The following is a 20193-nucleotide window of genomic DNA, read 5'->3' on the forward strand; positions in this document are numbered from 1 at the left end:
AGGAACCTACGCAACACAAAACACCTCAACATTCGAGATTTTTGGTCGTTTACATTTCAACAAAACATAACTCACTCATTCTTTGACCTTGGATGCAGCCCCCTACCCCCCACCCCCAACCCCACCAACAAAATTCATGGCAAAGAGTAAGAATCCTTTGAAATGAAAAAATATCGTATTTCTGATCCTTGTGAGAATGTTCACAACTGAATATGTACAATTCACACCCAGGAAGTTAATCAGAGTGGCAATGCCTTAACCCTGGAAACTGATGAGAGGATTCTGAAATAGCAGAGAGAAGAGCAAGCACTTGGTGATAACATTTTCTGTGCCAAAAGCTGTCTCTATATCCCAGACTTCTTCCTCCTGATTGAACTCAAAGGCATGGTTTATTCCAGGGCTACAAGGCACAAGGGCACCTAGCTGAGGTGGAGGTGTGGGGCAAGAGGAGTTGAAATCAGCTCAGGCTCTGTTCACCATGTGTGCCCTGTGCACGGTGGGTCTGCCTTGGGGGGCATATTTTCTAATTCATATAAGGAAGCCAGGCCGGGCGCGGTGGCTCAAGCCTGTAATCCCAGCACTTTGGGAGGCCGAGACGGGCGGATCACGAGGTCAGGAGATCGAGTCCATCCTGGCTAACACGGTGAAACCCCGTCTCTACTAAAAATACAAAAAACTAGCCGGGCGACCTGGCGGGCGCCTGTAGTCCCAGCTACTCGGGAGGCTGAGGCAGGAGAATGGCGTGAACCCGGGAGGCGGAGCTTGCAGTGAGCTGAGATCCGGCCACTGCGCTCCAGCCTGGGCGACAGAGCGAGACTCCGTCTCAAAAAAAAAAAAAAAAAAAAAAAAAAAAGGAAGCCATAAAGGCTAGCATAGCCTTGGTCCCTTCCCTAAATGGAAGTGGCCTATACCAGTGGCTCTCAAATGTTAGTCCACATGCGAGTCCCCTGGAGGGCTTATTCCAACACAGATTGCTGGGCCCCACCCGAGTTTCTGATCCCGTGGGTTTGAGGTGAGGCCCAAGAATTATCATTTCTAATAAGGTCCCAGGTGACACACTGGACACCACATTTTGAGAGCCACTGTCCTACACGATCTGGACACAGTGTTAGAGAAGCAGTACTGCCCACAGGGCATGGCAAAGGCCACAGAGACCTGGGCTGGTAAGTGTGCCCCATGCATACTGGATGGGTAATGGGCAGCACACACGGAGGCACATGGCCTGAAACCTTGGGGAATGGAGGATGTGAAGCCAAAGAGAAAAAGACTGGCAACAGTTTAAAGAGCTCCAGCAAGGAGGAGAGGCAGAGAGGGCCTGCAGCCACCAGGTGAACCTGGCTGAAGCAGGGAGATAGTTTCCCACCCTCTGAGCACAGGCGGATGTGGGGACGGCGGGAGGACTGCCCCCCACCTTGCTTTGGGCCACCTCATCTCTTGGCACAGACTGGGCTCTCCTCTCTTCCTTGAGCCTCTCTCTCTTTTTCCTCAGGCTTCGCCCACGACTGAAGCGCAAGACCTGAAGGAGGCAAACGGCATTGTTACAACCACTGGTGTGCGCAGCATCCGTGTGAGAGAATTCGCCTTGGAACCGGGGCTCTGACCTAACGGAATTTACAGCCTAGAGGGTGAGAGCAGGTGCGCACATCAAGCAAGGCCCTCTGACCACCTACCAACTTCCTAGGTCTTGTCCTGGGCACTACAGGGACGCGGAGGCAGGTAGGATACTCTCCCTGACCTCAAGAAGCTCAAAGTCTATGATGATAATATCTATAGACACTGATGCCAGGCTGGGACTCCCAATACCCGCACAGAGGCTGTGCTCCAGGGAGCGCCATTCACATCAACTAGGATATGGATGGCGTCTCCTGGAGTTGTGAGACGCAGCAGAGCAGCCCCGTGCGAGGCACAGTCTCTCTCTCCATCTTGGTACACCAGACCTGAGCTAGCCCAGATGTTCCCTTGGCCAAACTGTGTCCAAGTCACATCAATTCGATTCAAACTATTATTAAGATGTATCTATGAGCCATAGTAACAACCACAGGACAGGGATCTCTTCCCCCAAAAGCAGCATTTACTCTGCCTCTTATAGTGCAGAGTGACAGAATGGACACAGGAAAAGGTCTGTGGGTCAGAACAGATCTCAGTTTGAACCCAGTAGCCGCTGGCTGTAGGCTCTTTGGGCAAGTGATTTGATCTGTCTGCACTCTGTCTTCTCAAATGTAAAAATGGGTCAGGCGTAGTGGCTCACGCCTATAAGCCCAACACTTTGGGAGGCATAGGTGGGAGGATTGCTTGAGGAGAGGAGTTTAAGACCAGCCTGGCAGACAAAGCGAGAGCTCGTCTTTATTTTTATTATTATTATTTTTTGAGATGGAGTCTTGCTCTGTCGCCCAGGCTGGAGTGCAGTAGTGTGATCTCGGCTCACTGCAAGCTCCGCCTCCTGGGTTCACACCACTCTCCTGCCTCGGCCTCCTGAGTAGCTGGAACTACAGGCACCCGCCACCACGTCTGGTTAATTTTATTTTTGTATTTTTAGTAAGGGTTTCACCATGTTAGCCAGGATGGTCTCAATCTCCTGACCTCATGATCTGCCTGTCTCAGACTCCCAAAGTGCTGGGATTACAGGCGTGAGCCACCGCGCCCGGCCTCGTCTTTATTTTTAAAAAAGAAAAAGAAAGAAAAACGGGGAGTCATTGGGATTCACCAAGAAAAAACAGATGGCCGGCACACAGTGGACTGTCAGTCACTGTCAGGTGCTTCCCTCCCTGCCTTCAGGTGGCTTAACTGGCAGAGGGTGTTTAACAGAGTACAGATCTTTGAGTTAATGGAAACCTTCAATCTCCGGTCCATAATAGTTAAAAATGTAAAAGAGTCCTTAGACCAAGAAGTCTGAGAACCATTTCCCCAAGTCATTTCTAAAGCTAAATTCAGATTCACCAGGAAATCAAGTATGATGAAAGAAAGTGACTATACCCATCGCTCACCTGATGTACGGACTCTTAATACAGCACCAGAATCAGCCTAAAATTTACTTTCAGAGCATTTGTAAACCACACCAATCAAAATGACAAGTGACACTCAGAGGTCACCCAAACTCAAAATTATAATCAGCAAAATTCCCTCCAGTCAGTGAAAATAACTTTACATGACTTCCAGCCTTTCTCAGCAAACCAGACCATCTACCAGATGGGATGTCATTAATCTTTTCCAGTCCACAGAAATGAGGGAATATTGACTGTGAGGTCTCTAAAAGTAGTATACTATGGCTGGGTGCAGTGGCTCATGCCTGTAATCTCAGCACTTTGGGAGGCCAAGGTGGGTGGATCACCAGAGCTCAGGAGTTCGAGACCAGCCTGGCCAACATGGTGAAACCCCGTCTCTACTGAAAATACAAAAATCAGCTGGGTGTGGTGGCACATGCCTGTAATCCCAGCTACTCAGGAGGCTGAGACAGGAGAATCACTTGAACCCCAGAGATGGAGGTTGCAGTGAGCCGAGATTGCACCACTGCACTCCAGCCTGAGTGACATAGCAAGACTCTGTCTCAAATAAATAAATAAATAAATAAATAGTACCCTCTTAGTACTGCTGTGGCCCATTTAAAATCCATGTCCGTCTATGGGCCTAAGGCAAGGGGATTTCTCTTTTCAGGCAAAGCAAACACTAATGCTATTTCTGTAACCACAGATCAAGAGAACAGTATGCATAACGTCTTATGCCTAAAGTTCCTTGTTTGTGTTGAGAATAAGGCTCAGCATATACAATTATGCATAAAATAAACTTTCATAGCATGTCATCCAATTTATTTGTTATTCGATGTAAGCATGGAGAAACTTGCTTAAGTCTTTTTTTAAGTGGAAACAAAAAAGAACTGCACAGGGAAATGGTCCACGGTAAGGCTCTTTTCCCTGTAAGTGAAGATCCTTGGGCTCTGGAAGACAAATGACAGGTGGATTAAAGATCCGTCAATCCTTCTATGCCTAGGGAACCCTCCAGCCCCCTAAGACTTGATGATCTTTGTATGGCTGAGGGTGGGGCTGGCTGTCCATTAAATTACCACATACTGAAATTGCCAGAGAAATGTGATGGGTTCTGACGTTTATACAGCACTTCATACTTTTAGATCCATGAGAGACTAGCATTTTTCTATCAGGATTCATGGATGTGATTCCACCTACGATAAAAGCTGCTAGACGTGGAAACCCCGCAGCTTTTCCTGCTGACTTCCTTTTGTCAGGAGCTCTGCGGCCTTTCAGAGACCACTGAGAAGGACCAGCTCCATGCACAAGAGGGTGATCAATTTTGCAAAAGATACAAATCTTAACCATTTCCAGAAACTACTAGTTATATTAGGCATGTTTTTAAAACTTAGATGAAATAAAGGCCATCCGAAACCCTGGGCCAGTATTGGGTTATTTTGCAGCAGGGTAGTGTTCAAAATCTTCCTTTGACTCCCTGAGATTTTATCTTCTTCTTGCAGAATAAGATGGAAAGCCAATCAGTGTTTTCTATAATGTAATACAGAATAGTGCCCATCTGGAAATAACCTAAATGTCCATCATTAAGGAAATGGCTTAATAAAATATTAATAGCAACAAAAAGAATATTACGCCTCCATTATAATGAATAATTATGAAGACTGCAGAACATTGTTTTATAATAGGATAAAAGGAAGACATACAAAAGGGTATATACATTGTAAGCACAATTATAAAACAATTATGTGTCTGTTTCATCTATTCTGTGGATGAAACAAAAACAGTTGTTTCAGGGGGCTAGAATTATGAATAGCTTGTAAATTATTATTAAATTTCTTTATTGTTACTTAGATAATGTCAACATCAACTAAAGTATCAGCCACCATTTTAAAAAAATTAAATGATGGTCAAAATAACATTATTCAGTAAAAGAGGAAAGAAAACTAGACTGTACTTAACTGTCTCTGGCAGGCGACTGTCTGCCCAGAATGGTCCCCTCCCTCCTGCCTTTCTCTGGGGAACGCACCTTCTTAAAGTCCCTGTCCCACTTCTTCAGGGACGGGCATTTGGCCTAAACTCTGCAATCACGGCCCTCTCCTGCAGTGTCTTAAACTGGAACTTCTTCCTTGGCTGAGTATCTGGGAAGTTATGACCCAAGCAGCTGGCTGTGACAACGATCCAGCCATAGGGAGAAGACGAGGCGGCCCAGGCATGAAGAGCTGGACTTGAAGCCTTTGACTCCCGTCATCCTGGGCCCCATGGATACCTACACCTCCACTGCCTGGTTACATTCCCTATTTAAGTTCGTTTGAAGTGGCTTCAGTAGATTGCAACCAGGAGTCCCACCAACTCTGTAGCCCCACATAATCAGTACCATGGAAAGGGCAGTAAATCCTACCTGGGGCGCTTTAGTAAGGAGAAGAGCAACTTCTGGGTTATTGTGGTAGCGTGCAGTCTCCAGCGGAGTCTGGCCTGCCTGAGGAGAGGCAGAGTAGGACAGGTGAGAAAGGGCCCCTGATCCCGCACGCACATTGCCCAGCTGGCACACCTCTGGCCAGGAGCAGGCAGTTCCATGCCCAGTCACACCCAGCACCTACGTGGCAAAACATGGCCACCTATGTGATGTGGCCCTGGTCACCAGCCTCAGACCCTCCAGTGAGGGAGGTGGGTCACATGGGAGGACACACTAAGTAAAATATATGACACCAGAGGGCGAGGGAAGACTGAGGGGGCAAGAAGTGATTTAGGAGGCCAAGGCCTGGGCACCACCCACCAAGGAGTGCTTCGCGGAAAAGAGGGGAGGGAAGGCAGCACTCAGGGAGCATCCAGGGGGAACGTTTCTGTTGGGGAAACACCACAGAGGATCTGAGGCCCTGCCCAGTGATGAATCTCCCCTGGAAAACAGTGGGAAGATACCGGAGGGGCAGATCAGGGCTGGCCAGAGAGATTCAGGAAGTGGAATATGAAAAGCAGTTAACAAGTTATGGACATAATGTAGGTTCTCAGGAGATGAAGCCAAAACCCAGGAGCTGATAGCAAAAGGAAGATATTCAAGGCGTCATGGAAGAGGTAACTGTGCCCCCAGTACTGGTTGTAGAGCTGAGAAGGCAGGAGGAGGAAGACGGGAGCTAGATACAGGAGCCAAGGAAGCTGAAGAGCCTTGTGCCAGCTTCAGCAATCCCAGACCACAACCCTCAAAAACACCTCCACACAGCAGCTATTGCACCCTCCAGGCCCTGCTGAACCATTCAGAAGGACAGAGACCGCAGGGCAGCCTCGAAGAAGAAAGCACACCTGAGCTGGTGCCTGCTCTAGGATCTACAGGACACACAGTGAGAGGGCGAGGGGGAAAGGGAAACAGTGAGGTCAGGCGAAGTGGAAGAGAAAGGAGTTCCTTTAGAATTTTGAAGCTGATTAACCTGAGGGCCATGTGGCCATTTTTCTGAGCACCACATGCATTTACAGCCTGGAACTCACTTTGTAACATCCACTTGTCAGTTTACCTGAACATCCCTGAGTTCTTTTTCATGCCAGGTGGTGCTCACTGCAGTTAGGCAGCTAAAAGCAGGCCCCAAGGCTTGTCAATTCCTGGGACTGCTCAGAGCCCGGGTCCCCTTCAAGTCCACCCCAATGGCCCCAGGGGCTGTGGTTCCAGGAGAGATCCCCCCTCTTCCAGAGTGTGCTGGGCCTGGGGGTCTGCAGGGGTTTAGTACACATCCCAATCTGGAAAGGGGTGGGAACCACTTTAGAAAGCAGTGTTGCAACTCAACTTACATTGTTAACAATGGTCGTATCTGCTCCGGCTTCCAGTAAGATTTTGGCCACCTTCTTGTGATTTAGGGCAGCAGCAACGTGAAGTGCTGTGTCTCCAGCCTGGAATTGATTAGAAGGCCTGCTAAACCTCATCTGCTCATGGCCTACAGCCCCCAGCTTTTCATTACCTGGCCTAGGTGTGGCTCTTCAAAGTCAAACTGAGATTTGCCTGAGACTGAAACTGGGGCCCTTTGTTAAAGCGTTATGAGGCTCTACTCAAAGAGATCTTGGAACTAAGTGACCTCGGCACCAATATCACCTTTATTTCTGAGTGGGGACACCTGAAATCACACAGCAGGATTAAACGCAGGGGCAAAGGAATGCTGGCCTGGGGTTGTGGAGAATGATGGGACCCGAAGCCTCACAAAGACAGGAAGACAGGCCTGGGGCAGGCAGGCTAGTCATTCCACTTTTGACCCTGTTCCTTTACCCAGGGAGGTCAGAGATCAGAAAACTGCTTGGTGTCCGAGTGCCAGATTGAGCAGGAGAAGCTGTGAAGACAGCAACTTCTGCAAGCACTGGAGAGGTGACAGGCCAGCCTGCAGCTACAGCAGGAAGATCTGAAGGGGTCACTGGGACTCAATCCATCTGCAGCTCAGGATATAGCTTTGTGCGGGTGGAAACACCAAGAACCAGTGTTCACTTAAGACCAACTGTTGTCTTCATCTTACAGATAGCCTATAAATAAACACTCACATTATCTTTATACAAGAAATATGCTTTCACAAAATCAATTATGAAAGGAGGATAAAGACAACTGTAGCTTAGTGGGCCAATTCCAAATGCAAATGCTGTCATTTCCAAACACAATGATATAAATAAACCAGACAAACATAGGAGAAGTGAAACAATTCATTCTTTCTCCTGTCAAGTGATCAGGCAAAGTGCCTGATACTTTTTTCCTGGGTAGCATGAAAATTCAGCCATCTTTGTGAGGGGTAGGAAATATTTTATTTCATTTCTGAGTCACTTAGCTGTGCGTATTGAAGGGAAGCTCTGCACAGTGCTTTTCCTTGGCTGAATATTGGAATAAGCTTCAGAGCGTTAAAAAATGCTGATGTCTGGGTCCCACTCCCAGATATTCTGAATTCATTGGTCTGCCATGTGGGCTGGGCAGGGGGACTTTTTAAAGCTCTCAGGTGCTGTGACATGCTGCCAAGGTTGAAACGCACTGGTTGGTTGGGGCTATGCGGGGTCATCTGATGACCTAGCACCCCACCGGGGAGGCTGTGGAGTGACAGACTTAGCTACTTGATTAGGTCAGTGGTTCTCAATCCTGGCTGCACACTGAGACAGACAGCTTTTTAAAAATACCATTGCCTGGACCTCATTCCCAAAGGTTCTGGCTCTTTCAAATGGGGTGGGGTCCAGGAACAGTGCTTTTAATTCCCCTGCGGAGTCTCATATGCAGCCAGGGTCAGAAACCACTGTTACATGGTATGTTTAATCTATACCACAATCTAATTTTTTTTTTAGTTCAGATTTATGCACTCCAACAAAGAAAAGTCAAACAATGTACCCACAGGTATCAATAAATACCAAGACAATCTATTTTTCAAATCCAATGACTGCTGGAAATTGTGCACATTTCCAAGGAAGACAATAATATTCACAGCTTTATTTCAAAACATGGCACTCTCTACAGATTATGTGCCCAATTTTATGGAAATGAAAGACTATCAGCTCAAGTGTAAGTAAGTGGCAGTGCAAGGAACAGAACTCAGGGAGTCCTAAGACTTCTCATTCCTATGCTTGCTTGGTGGTGTTTTTTTTTTTTTTTTTTTTTTCCTTTAAAGAGACGGGGTCTTTCTGGCTATCCTGAGCCCAGATTGGTGGGCAACAGAAGTGGCAAGATCATGGCTCACCACAGCTTCAAACTCCTGGGCTCAAACAATCCTCTCGCCTCAGCCTCCTGAGTAGCTGGGACTACAGGCACATGCCACTCTGCCTAATTTTTATTTTTTAAATTAATTATTATTTATTTGTTTTGAGACAGAGTCTTGCTCTGTTGCCCAGGCTGTAGTACAATGGCATGATCTTGGCTCACTGCAACCTCTGCTTCCTGGGTTCAGGTAATTCTCCTGCCTCAGTTTCCCGAGTAGCTGGGATTACAGGTGCATACCACCACGCCCGGCTAATTTTTGTATTTTTGGTAGAGACAGGGTTTCACCATGTTGGCCAGGCCAGTCTTAAACTCCTGAGCTCGAAGTGATCTGCCCACCTTGGCCTCCCAAAGTGCTGGGATTACAGGCATGAGCTACCATGGCTGGACAAATTTTTTAAATTGTTTTGTAGAGACAGGGTCTTGCTATGTTGTCCAGGCTGGTCTTGAACTCCTAGCCTCAAGTGATCCTCCTGCCTCGGCTTCCCAAAGTACTGGGATGTGAGCCACTGCACCTGGCCTCCCTTGCTTCTTTACTAAATCACATTCTTCCTTGTGAGTTTTCTTTTCAAAATTATATTATAAAACAAAGCCTGCCCCAGGATCTCCAGAAAATGTTTAATATGCAAATGTGGTGATATGCACAGGAATTATAAGGGCACACTTTCTCTAGGAGGCCAGGTAAGCCAGGGCCGCCAGAACTCAGTGGGACACCCATGCAAAGCCCATTGCTGGCTGAGTCCTAGACAGGTGACATGGCAGCACTTCCCAGCAGCCTCTGCTCCCATTTGCACTAACACACCTGTCCGGTAGCCTTGTGGGAAGCTGTGCTGGCAGCCATGAAGAGGATACATGCACTGACCTGGTTCTTTTCATGGACAGAACAGAAAGCACTGAGGAGGAGCCTAATGATGGACAAGTGATTATAGCGCGCAGCAACGTGCAAACAGGTGTCTCCTGCCTGCGGACAAAAATCAAACTCTAAGCACAATCTGAGCAGTTACAAAACAAAATAGAGACAAGTAGAAAGAAAATGCTATTTAAAAGCTGGCAGACTATCATATGCTCTTTAGGGGATCATAAGCAGCTCTTTTAACATACACTCCATCCCAAGGCTCACCGTCCTTTGCTGCTACAGGCAGCCCTGCCCCCGTTCTGCCTGTGCAGAACAACCACGTGGTCACGGAATCACTGCTTTCATGTTTATGAAACTAGACATCTGCTCCCCATGAGACCTTCACAAGAGCTAAGGGAGGCTTTGCTTACCCAGTGCTTGAGGAGGATCCAGGGACCCTACTCCCTAGTCCAAAAGGTCGGTAGCACACTGACTTAAGACCAACAGCCCCTCCCAGCACAGATCCCTCACGGATGAAAGGACAGGGCAGCAGGGGGGTTGTCAAATCTTAAGATCACATGTGCCCCCTGAAGTTCAAGGAGTATCCCACTTCAGTTGGACCCCAATATCCTATATGGAGCTATGTAGTGGGGGAGCTGATAAGGAAGCAATCGCTGGGAGCAAAAAAAGGGTATGAAGAAAAACTCAGGGGCAGGATGCTCAGTAAGCACAACAGGCAGAACCCTGTTTCCAGAAAGACAATAAAGAACTGGAGACAAAAAGCTGCCTGCAGTGTTCTCTTGCCGTTTCCATTCTAGCTCTGCCTGGAGAATGCTGGCCACTCGGCATACTTTTCTCCCCTGCATTAAGACGGAACCAAGCTCAAAGCTGAGGTTCAGAGCATTAGATGAGTCTACCCCCAACAGGGAGACCCTCAGCTGAGGACACTTTAGAAAGGAGCCTCAGATTTATTTATTTATTTATTTATTTATTTATTTATTTATTTATTTAGCCAATGTGGCTAAGGCAGGGGATTTATAAAGGAAACACAGTTTCTTTGTGAAGAAGCGATACCCATGTGACCCTTCCAGTCAGCTCATCCCAAGGACGCCTCGGTAATCAACAGGACCTGCTCACTGTAGATGCTGGCCATGGGGCATCAGAGGACCTCCCCTGTAAATGGCACCAGCTCATCTTTGCTGATAATAGTACAACACTCTATGTGGGTAGAGACATTCTTAAAACATTAACTGGTTTCCTAGTCTGTAATTGGCCAGACACGTGCTGTAAGAAATGATAAACCAAAGATGAGGCATGAAGGGAAAAGGATGGGAGAAAAGCAGTATTTCTAAGTCTTTTGATTCCTCCTCTCATGTGCCTGAATGACCCCTTAGAAAATTGCCAAAAAAAGAACACTTTAGAGATAGTCCCCAAATACTTTTTACATTTTAATTTCTAGATGTTAAGGTTCAAGTATGCTCATGAAGTTATTTTCTGAAGTGACACAAGAAAAAGCGTGAGAATCTGGTTTTGTTCACCCACATTATTTTTGAGGTCCGCGCGGGACCCGGCCAGCAGGAGGATGCGCGTGCTCTGGGAGTGGCTGTTCTGGCAGGCCAGGTGCAGAGCCGTGTTCCCCGCCTTGGAGAGAGGCAGAGAGAAGGAGGACATATTAGCAACATGCTTCCGCACAGACCTGCACGCTTTGCAGAGGGGCAGTACTTATTTGGGGGAAAAGGCAACACTCACATTCTCTGCCTCTTGCCCGATGGTTTCGGTGGGGATGCTTCAGAGGTAAGAACATTTAATTTGGAGTCCAAATGGGCAGAAGAGTCCTATTTGTCATAAAACCTTGGTTCCAAGTCCTGGCTCTGCCACTTACTAGTTAAAAGCCAGTCTCTTCAAATGCTCAAATCTCTTACCTGGGAAATGGAGCATGACCCACATCCTAAAACTATGGGGATTAACTCAGAATGTCTAGGAAGGCGTTTTCTTAACATGCAATGCTGGAAACATGCACAGCACTCAATTCCTGTCAGATGACTTCCTGCCCCACACGAGAAATAGCTGTGGTTACAATCCCTGCCAATGGTGGGCTAAGAAAGGTAAAACTAGCCACTTCCTGGAAGGGCAGGCCAATGCAACTGAGATTTAACTTGTAAGCCCTTCTCAAGTCACCCATTCTTGTATTTTTCTTGAAACATCAAAATTTTAACTATGGACAGCAGGCCCCGCCTTTCAGGTAGTACAGTTGCATCTATCACTTAGGACACAGATTGAGACCCTCTTGCTTTTTGGGTCCCTCTTGTTTTTGAGAGCCTCAACACACCACATCACAATGACAACCAAGGGTCAGAATAAGGTCCATAGCAAAACTGCAGGAAAAAATTGTAGGACATGAACAGAACTTTTGAGCCCATGGGAGTAAGGCACCTGAGGCTGCTGATAACCCCTAGAAAAGTAACAAGAAAACAAGGCTGTGTGACAGGTGACATTGTGTCATCCAAGAGCTTGCAAGCACTCAGGAGGTTAAACACAGAAGTTCTGCGTTGGTTCTGCTGAGCTTAAGTGCTGGGTCAGGCTTGCAGGCACGTGGGCTCAGAGCATTACACTGCCTGCTCATTGCTTCTCCCTCACCTAGTTCACTCCCCTCTGCATCTCACAGTACTGGCTGCCGATACTCCAGGATATTAGATTCCCGATCTTTTAAAAAGAGAAATGAGTTAAAAAACAAACAAACAAACAAAAAGAGGAATACTGGATGCAGCCAGTTTACTTATCCCCCTTCTCTTTACCTTAGCTCCAACCAGCCTGGGTGGACCTTTTGTCTCACTTTTACCTCCAGGCACAGGGAGGATTACAGGCCTGAGGTTCTAGCAGGCTTGCTGGTTCTCAACCTTGACTGCACAATAGAATCACCTGGGGAAGCTTTCAAACCAGCCCTGTGCACAGCCACAACCATTCTAGAGGCTCTGATATAAGTGGCCTTGGGGGTGGGTGTCCAGCATCCCCATTTTAGTACTGAAAGTCCCACATTCTGGGAAACCCCTTAGCCCAGGGCAAACTGGGACAGTCTGTCACCCCAGGACTGGTCTTCAGGGTTTTGAGTTTTTTTTCTTTTTTGTTTGTTTACAGTTCCCCAGGAGGGTCTAACATGCAGCCAGGTGGAGAACCACTGCTAGCTTAGTTCTCAGCAACAAGGGGTCTGCCCAGGTTTTAAAAACCCTACTCTCAAGTTGTCTGCAAGTTATGGGCTTCATGGCAACCATTAAATACGTGCTGAATAAATGAGTGAAATGAAAGAAATCTGAGGCCTCTAGAAATAGATCATACCAAAGCTGACATTGCCAATAAGGAAATATCAATGATGTGGAAAAATATTTGCATCAAGAAAATTAAAAACCATAGGTTTGGATAAACAAATTGTGGTAGATCCACACAATGGAATACTCCTCAGCAATAAAGAGGCGTGAATCATTCCTCCATGTAATGACACGGAGGAATCTCAAAAACATGACGCTGAGTTTAAGAAGCCAAACACAGAAGGCCGCATACTGTATGGTTCCATTTATATATGACCTTTGTGAAAAAGCAAAACAGATCTGTGGTTGCCCGGGGCTGGGAGAGGGTGACTGGGGCCTGCCACCAGAGGGCGCAAAGGAACTTTCTGGGGCAATGGAAGCATTCTATATGTTATGGTGGTGGTGATACAACTGTGTACATTTGTCAAAACTCATAGAACAGCATGACTTCATACCTATATGTCAAAACCTGACATTAGAAAATGTGACCTAGGGTAGATACCTATGTAGTAGGTGTTTTTCCCCACCCTGAGTAGTGGGTACTGATTTCTCAGACAGGAGTTGCTGTATTTGCTGAATAAGAAGGATCTTTCTACAAGCTACAGCTGGTACAAAATGTCCCTCCCTCTGGGACACATGAGTTTCCTGACCTGTCCTTCTGAAGCCATTTTATCTACACAGAAAGAATTTGCGGGTCAGGTGCAGTGGTTCACGCCTGTAATCCATCACCTTGGAAGGCCAAGGTGTGTGGATCACGAGTTCAAGAGATCAAGACCATCCTGGCCAAGATGGTGAAACCTCGTCTCTATCAAAAATACAAAAATTAGCTGGGCATGGTGGTGCGTGCCTGCAGTCTCAGCTACTTGGGAGGCTGAGGCAGGGGAATAGCTTGAACCCGGGAGGCAGAGGCTGCAGTGAGCTGAGATCGCACTCCAGCCTGGCAACAGAGCGAGACTGTCTCAAAAAAAAAAAAAAAAAAAAAAAAAAAAAAAAACACAAAAACAAAACAAAAAAAACAAAAAACATGATTACAGGCTGGGATCGGTGGCTCACTCCTGTAATCCTAGCACTTTGGGAGGCCGGGGTGAGTGGATCACCTGAGGTCAGGATTTCAAAACCAGTCTGGCCAACGTGGGGAAAACCTGTCTCTACTAAAAATACAAAAATTAGCTGAGCATGACGGCAGGTGCCTGTAATCCCAGCTACTCGGGAGGTTGAGGCAGGAGAATTGCTTGAACCCGGGAGGCAGAGGTTGCAGTGAGCCAAGATCGAGCCATTGCACTCCAGCCTCCAGCCTGGGTGACAAAAGTGAAACTCTTGTCTCAAAAAAAAAAAAAAAAAGAAAAAAAGTGATTACACACTATCAACTCCTGTTCCAAACCATGTGCATTTTGAAGAAATGGGCAGCCACCCGCCTCCTGAGCAGTGAGCAAGGCACTACCAGCGATATTACTGTACGTAGCTTGCTGCTCTCCCTCAAGCTCTTAATCCATGAAGGAACCATGAAAAACATGAACCAGGAAACAACAGCGCAAAGCTGCATGCGGTGCCAAGGGAGAGCTACAGAAGCAGCCTGGCGGGTCTTCGGGGAGGGAGGGGGCCTGGGGCCAGGTTGGAGGTCTACAGGCAGGAATGATAAGCAGGCCAATGAGTCCCACTCTGAGGGCACAGGAGGCGCTCTAGGGGAGAGGAGCCAGGAGGAGCTCCAGAGGTGGGCTGGGAGAGGCTTATAGACAGTTTCGGGCAGAAGCTTTATGGGAAGGTCACTGAGCAGAGGAAGAGCAGGATGAAAGGAGGGACTAGACTTGAACCTGCCAATCTGCTTGAGGCTTCTGAAATAATCCAGGGAATGCTTAAGAATGAGCATGGAAAGAGGAACAGGCGTGAGACTTGAAGATGTCCTAAGATGTGATGAGGGACTGGAGAGGGGAGACGGATGAAAATGAGGAAGGCATGGCTTGCTTAACTATGCTCTCTAATAAACCAATGGAAAGGTAGTGAGAGCCAGGAGATTTCACCGGAGGGCAAAGCCACTGAGGTGGGTTCTCTTGCTCCCACAGAGATTACATGCACAAAGGAGTTTCAGGCTATCATTTCTATTTCCTGCAGCATGCAAGGTCTGGAGAAGTCACTTCATTGACGGGGTATATTTCTATAGGTTGATTTGCCTGGCATTGCTGTTGAAGATCTTGTATGTAGATGTGTGTATGTCAAAAGGTAGAGATACTATGGTTTCAGATTTGACTTGACCATGAAATTGTGTGTGTGTGTGTGTGTGTGTGTGTATAATGTGTGTGCATATATATATATATACACACACACACATATATATAGTGTGTATGTGTGTATATTAGGGAGGGTACTTACTGCTGCCCATGGTCCCCAGGCTACTGCCACCCAGAACCCCATCCTAGCTCACCTGATTCATTATCCCACCACTATTAGCTGAAGGGGCCACCCTGTGATGTGGCAGTGTATTCTGGGAAATTCTCAGGCCCTTTTAAACCCCTGCTACAGACCCAACCTGGCCATCCAGAGCTCTTCCTCTGCTCAGTGACCTTCCCATAAAGCTCCTGCCCGAAACTGTCTATAAGCCTCTCCCAGGCCACCTCTGGAGCCCCTCCTGGCTCCTTTTCCCTAGAGCGCCTTTTATGACCCATCTTACCTCAACTGCAAATATCTCCAGAGTACTGACAATGCTTATTTTTGAAATAAAATATATCTCTTGGCATGGGCGCGGTGGCTCATGCCTGTAATCCCAGCACTTTGGGAGGCCGAGGCAAGCTGATCACGAGGTCAGGAGTTCGAGACCAGCCTGGCCAACGTGGTGAAACCCTGTCTCTACTAAGAATACAAAAATTATCTGGGTGTGGTGACGCATGCCTATAATCCCAGCTACTCAAGAGGCTGAGGCAGGAGAATCGCTTGAACTCAGGAAGCGGAGGTTGCAATAAGCTGAGACTGCGCCATTGTACTCCAGCCTGGGTGACAGAGCGATATTTTGCCTCAAAAAAAAAAGAAAAAGAAAAAGTCTCTTCTCCCAATTATAAAAGAAATAATAGGTTCATTTTGGAAAATTTGGGAAAGGTACAAAAATAAAAATCAATCTTAGCCTCAATTCCCAGAGACAACCACTGTTAATATTCTGATGATATCCTTCTGTGCTTAAATTTTTAAATACACAAATTTATACTAAGCACTGGGACATGTACTATATATGATCTTATATCTCTTTGTCATGTTCTTTAACAATGGAAAGCATTATCTTCAAAACTATGATTTTTAATATTAATTATATTCCACTGTATGAATGAACCGTAATTCTAAGTCTCCCTCCCCATATTTAAAAAATATAACTACTGCTATCATGAACATCTTTGTCGGTAACATTTTACTGGTTTTACTGCTTTTTCTTTTCCATATTTCATTTCAATAGCGGGTGTTATTACCTTTTCAGGATGGAGTCCAAGAAGGGTAGGTATCAAGTAAAAAGGACCTTTTTTTTTTTTTTGAGACAGAGTCTAACTCTGTCACCCAAACTGGAGTACAGTGACACGATCTCAGCTCACTGCAACCTCCACCTACCGGATTCAAGTGATTCTTGTGTCTCAGCCTCCCGAGTAGCTGGGATGACAGGCATGCACCACCACACCCAGCTAATTTTTTGTATTTTTAATAGAAACGGGGTTTTACCACGTTGGCCAGGCTGGTCTTGAATGCCTGATCGCAAGTGATCCGCCTGCCTCAGCCTCCTAAAGGTTTGGGATTACAGGTATAAGCCACTGCACCTGGCCAATAAAGGACCTCCCCCCACCCCCACCCTCCCTGCGACAGTCTCTCACTCTGTGCCCAGGCTGCAGTGCAGTGGTGCGATCTCGGCTCACTGTAACCTCCACCTCCTGGGTTCAAGAGATTCTCCTGCCTCAGCCTCCCAAGTGGCTGGGACTACAGGCATGAGCCACCATTCCCGGATAAGTGTTGTATTTTTATTAGAGATGGGGTTTCACCATGTTGGCCAGGCTGTCTCAAACTCTGGATCTCAGGTGATCCACCCAAAGTGCTGTGATTATAGGCATGAACCACCATGCTCGGCCAAAAAAGGACCATTTTTAAGGCTCCTGATTTGTTTTGGCAAATTGTCTCCCAAAGATGGCTGCTCATATCACACTTTCCAAGCAGCATCTAGGGGAGCCCACTTTACTAATTTTTAGTATTAGCATTTTAAAGTTCTTTTGATGGTATTTTTTAATGTCAACTCCATTGCTGTATTTTTTGAATACAAAAAAAAAAAATATGGGACAGTAATCGCATGTAGATTCCCAGCAGCCGTCAGGGCACTCTCACATGAGCAGGGTTTTGGCGCTGTTGGTGGGCTTGCTCCTGACCTGGAATATCAATCAGCTTCTAGCCTTTTATGCAAATAAAACTTCTGGGTCCAATGGACCTTCAGGTTCCTCGTGCCCCTTTGGGCTCTCACTCTTCTCACTGGAAGAAGGCTCTCACAGGGGGAGAAACCCACAGCTATCCTCACCTGTGAATGAGGCATTCTAGCACCTGCCAGGCCTCACCTTGTTCTTGGCAAGCACGTTGGCTCCTGCTTTAACGAGCAGCTTGGCTGACTGGCTGAAACCATGCCAGGATGCTTCATGCAAGGCTGTATTCCCATCCTAAGAAAGACACACAGGTGGGAAAGGCACATTACCCAAGATCTAATTCTTCTCATTATGATCAATACATCACAGTGGATTTTTACAGAACACCAGAGGGCCTTTCTCAATTGGACTTTTTCATCTGAGCCACAGACTACAGAAGATGATTTGAATGGTCAGTTTCTCCATTATCCCAGAAATGATACATAATAAGAACCATTCTAGATGCACAGAAATGAATCCACGACAAACCATGGATGATTGTTCATAAAGCATTAGGGGTTAAGTCTCTCTAGTAATCCCAGTTGAGAAAGGCTCCAGGCCCCATCCATAGCTCTCATTTAACAGAAAGCATCATCGGGATGGCATGCCATCTATTTCTTCCCACCTCTACCACCCTTAGAGTCTGCTCTGCTCCTGGCATCAGAGAGAACCCTGCAACGCTCAGCTTCGTAAGATGCAGGGGCCTGATAGATTGCCCAACCTTTTTTCACTGAAACTTAATCTCACCCACCTTAATTCAAAAGCCTCAGGGCCCCAAACAAATAATGCACAGGGACTGAGGAAACAGTGATTTGGAAATAAACCAGTATCCTCAATGTGTGGCTTTTATTTTTTGAGACAGTCTCGTTCTGTCACCTAGAGTGGAGTGCAGTGGTGCGATCTCGGCTCACTGCCACCTCTGCCTCTGGAGTTCAAGCGATTCTCCTGCCTTAGCCTCCCAAGTAGCTGGAATTACAGGCATGCACCACTAAGCCTTGCTAATTTTTATATTTTTAGTAGAGACAGGGTTTTACCATGTTGGCTAGGCTGGTCTTGAACTCCTGACCTCAAGTGATCCACTTGGTTTCCCACAGTGCTGGGATTACAGGCGTGAGCCACCGCACCTGGCCTAATGTGTGCCTTTTACATAAAAATCATTTAATGGACATAGCTCATATTTGCTTAGCTTACTATTTTACACAAGTATCATTAAGTGCAATGAATTGAGTGGGGTGGGGGCGGGAAGGCAGGAGTTCCAGGGAGGAAAGGTGCAGGGCAATCAGCAGGGGTCAGCGCAGGTGCATTCTCCAATTACATCCAGGCTCTGGCTTCAGCTTTAACTCAACCACATCCATGCCCCTGGAAACAGCTAAAAGTAAAGGGCTAACACAGGTGACATCCACAAGGGAAAGTCTAGGGTCTCAAAGGCCAGGGGATGGGGTGGTTGCTGGGAACTGTATTGGCGATGTGTGGATTGACTGGATTGGCAGTGGGACTGACTGTAGAAGGAGGAAGCCAAAGGAAAGGGGGGAATGCAGGGGGCAGGGGGCACAGGGTATGGGGCTTCTGGGTGCTGGCAATGAGTCGCTTCTTGAGCTGGGTGCTCACACAGGTGTGTTCTGCTAGTGAAATTCAACAAGCTGCACCTTATTTGTCCACTTTTCTGTATGTATATTATACTTTAATGAAAAGTTATTTTTAAAAAGTAAAGCAGAGTTCTTCCCAGCATGGCCTCTTATGGCCTCTTTAAAAAAAAAAGTAAGCAGAGGCTGAATTGTACTTAATTGTGAAGTTTTGTGTTTTAAGATTGTTTGAAAATTTAAAAACATTAGGTTAATATGTAAGAAGTCATTAGGATGCCTTAAAGAATCAATTTTGCTTTTTTCTTTTTTTTTTGAGATGAAGTTTCCCTCTTGTTGCCCAAGCTGGAGTGCAATGGCATGATCTTGGCTCACTGCAACCTCCGCCTCCAGGATTCAAGTGGTTCTCCTGCCTCAGCCTCCCAATTAGCTGGGTTTACAGGTGTGTGCCACCACGCCTGGCTAATTTTTTGTATTTTTAGTAGAAACAGGGTTTTACCACGTTAGCCAGGCTGTTCTCGAACTCCTGACCTCAGGTGATCTGCCTGCCTTGGCCTCCCAAAGTGCTGGGATTACAGGCGTGAGTCACTGCGCCTGGCCAATTTTTGCTATCTGTCTTGTTTATTTATTTATTATTTATTTAGAGACAAGGTCTCACTCTGTCGTCCAGGCTGGAATGCAGTAAAGTGATCATGGCTCACTGCAGCTTCAACTTCCTGGGCTCAGCAATCCTCCCATCTGAGATTCCTGAGTAGCTGGGACTACAGGTGTGCACTACCACGCCTTGCTAATATATATTTTTTTAATTTTTAAATTATTTGTGGAGACAGTGGTTATGTTGACTAGGCTGGTCTTGAAGTCCTGGCCTCAAGCAATCCTCCCACCTTAGCCTCCCAAAGTGCTAGGATTACAGCCATGAGCCACTGTGTTTGGCCCAATTGAGCTTACTTTTTTTTCCTGCAATACAGTTTAAAGAGATTAACTTGCTCACTTATCTAAGAAAGTAAAGAGAAAGTCTGGGGGCACATCCCTTGCCCCCACCGCCACCCAGGCCTACACAGGTCCTTATTTCTAGATTTTTTTCTTTACCATTTAAGATTTATGTGGTTGTCACTGATGCCATAGAACAAGGAAAAAGATTTTTAAAAAATACAATTGGCAGCTGGGCACAGTGGCTCATGCCAGCACTTTGGGAGGATGAGGTGGGAGGAGCGCTTGAGCCCAGAAGTTCCAGGTGAAGTGAGCTATGATCATGCCATTGCACTCCAGTCTGGGCAACAGAGTGAGACCCTCTCTTAAAAAAAAAAATTACAATTGGCTGGGATACTGTTTCAAAGGAATTTTGGGCTGATTTAATCATGTTAAATCATAAGTGGTAAGACAAGAATTAT

The 20193-nt window shown here is 46.6% G+C and overlaps 2 protein-coding genes across 4 annotated transcripts in view; one reads left to right on the top strand and one right to left on the bottom strand.

The window, feature by feature from the left end:
- The window catches only part of LYRM2 (LYR motif containing 2), a 38570-nt gene that overhangs the window by 16771 nt on the left and 1606 nt on the right, over positions 1-20193 (top strand). The window contains exon 3 of the transcript XR_747357.2: positions 1490-1716. The gene's annotated coding sequence lies outside the window, so the exon portion shown is untranslated. The remainder of the gene's footprint in view (positions 1-1489; positions 1717-20193) is intronic.
- ANKRD6 (ankyrin repeat domain 6) overlaps positions 1-20193 on the bottom strand; it is a 215185-nt gene that overhangs the window by 10548 nt on the left and 184444 nt on the right. For 2 of the 3 annotated variants that reach the window (XM_030928056.1, XM_030928053.1), the window contains 6 exons: positions 17379-17477; positions 11051-11149; positions 9536-9634; positions 6753-6851; positions 5377-5454; positions 1412-1516 (listed from right to left, as the gene is read on the bottom strand). In XM_030928056.1, coding sequence (XP_030783916.1) covers positions 1412-1516; positions 5377-5454; positions 6753-6851; positions 9536-9634; positions 11051-11149; positions 17379-17477 — 579 coding nt within the window. The remainder of the gene's footprint in view (positions 1-1411; positions 1517-5376; positions 5455-6752; positions 6852-9535; positions 9635-11050; positions 11150-17378; positions 17478-20193) is intronic. The other variant, XM_030928054.1, reaches the window with a different exon arrangement.

Source organism: Rhinopithecus roxellana, chromosome 4 (assembly GCF_007565055.1).
Source record: "Rhinopithecus roxellana isolate Shanxi Qingling chromosome 4, ASM756505v1, whole genome shotgun sequence".
Classification (NCBI taxonomy): domain Eukaryota; kingdom Metazoa; phylum Chordata; class Mammalia; order Primates; family Cercopithecidae; genus Rhinopithecus; species Rhinopithecus roxellana.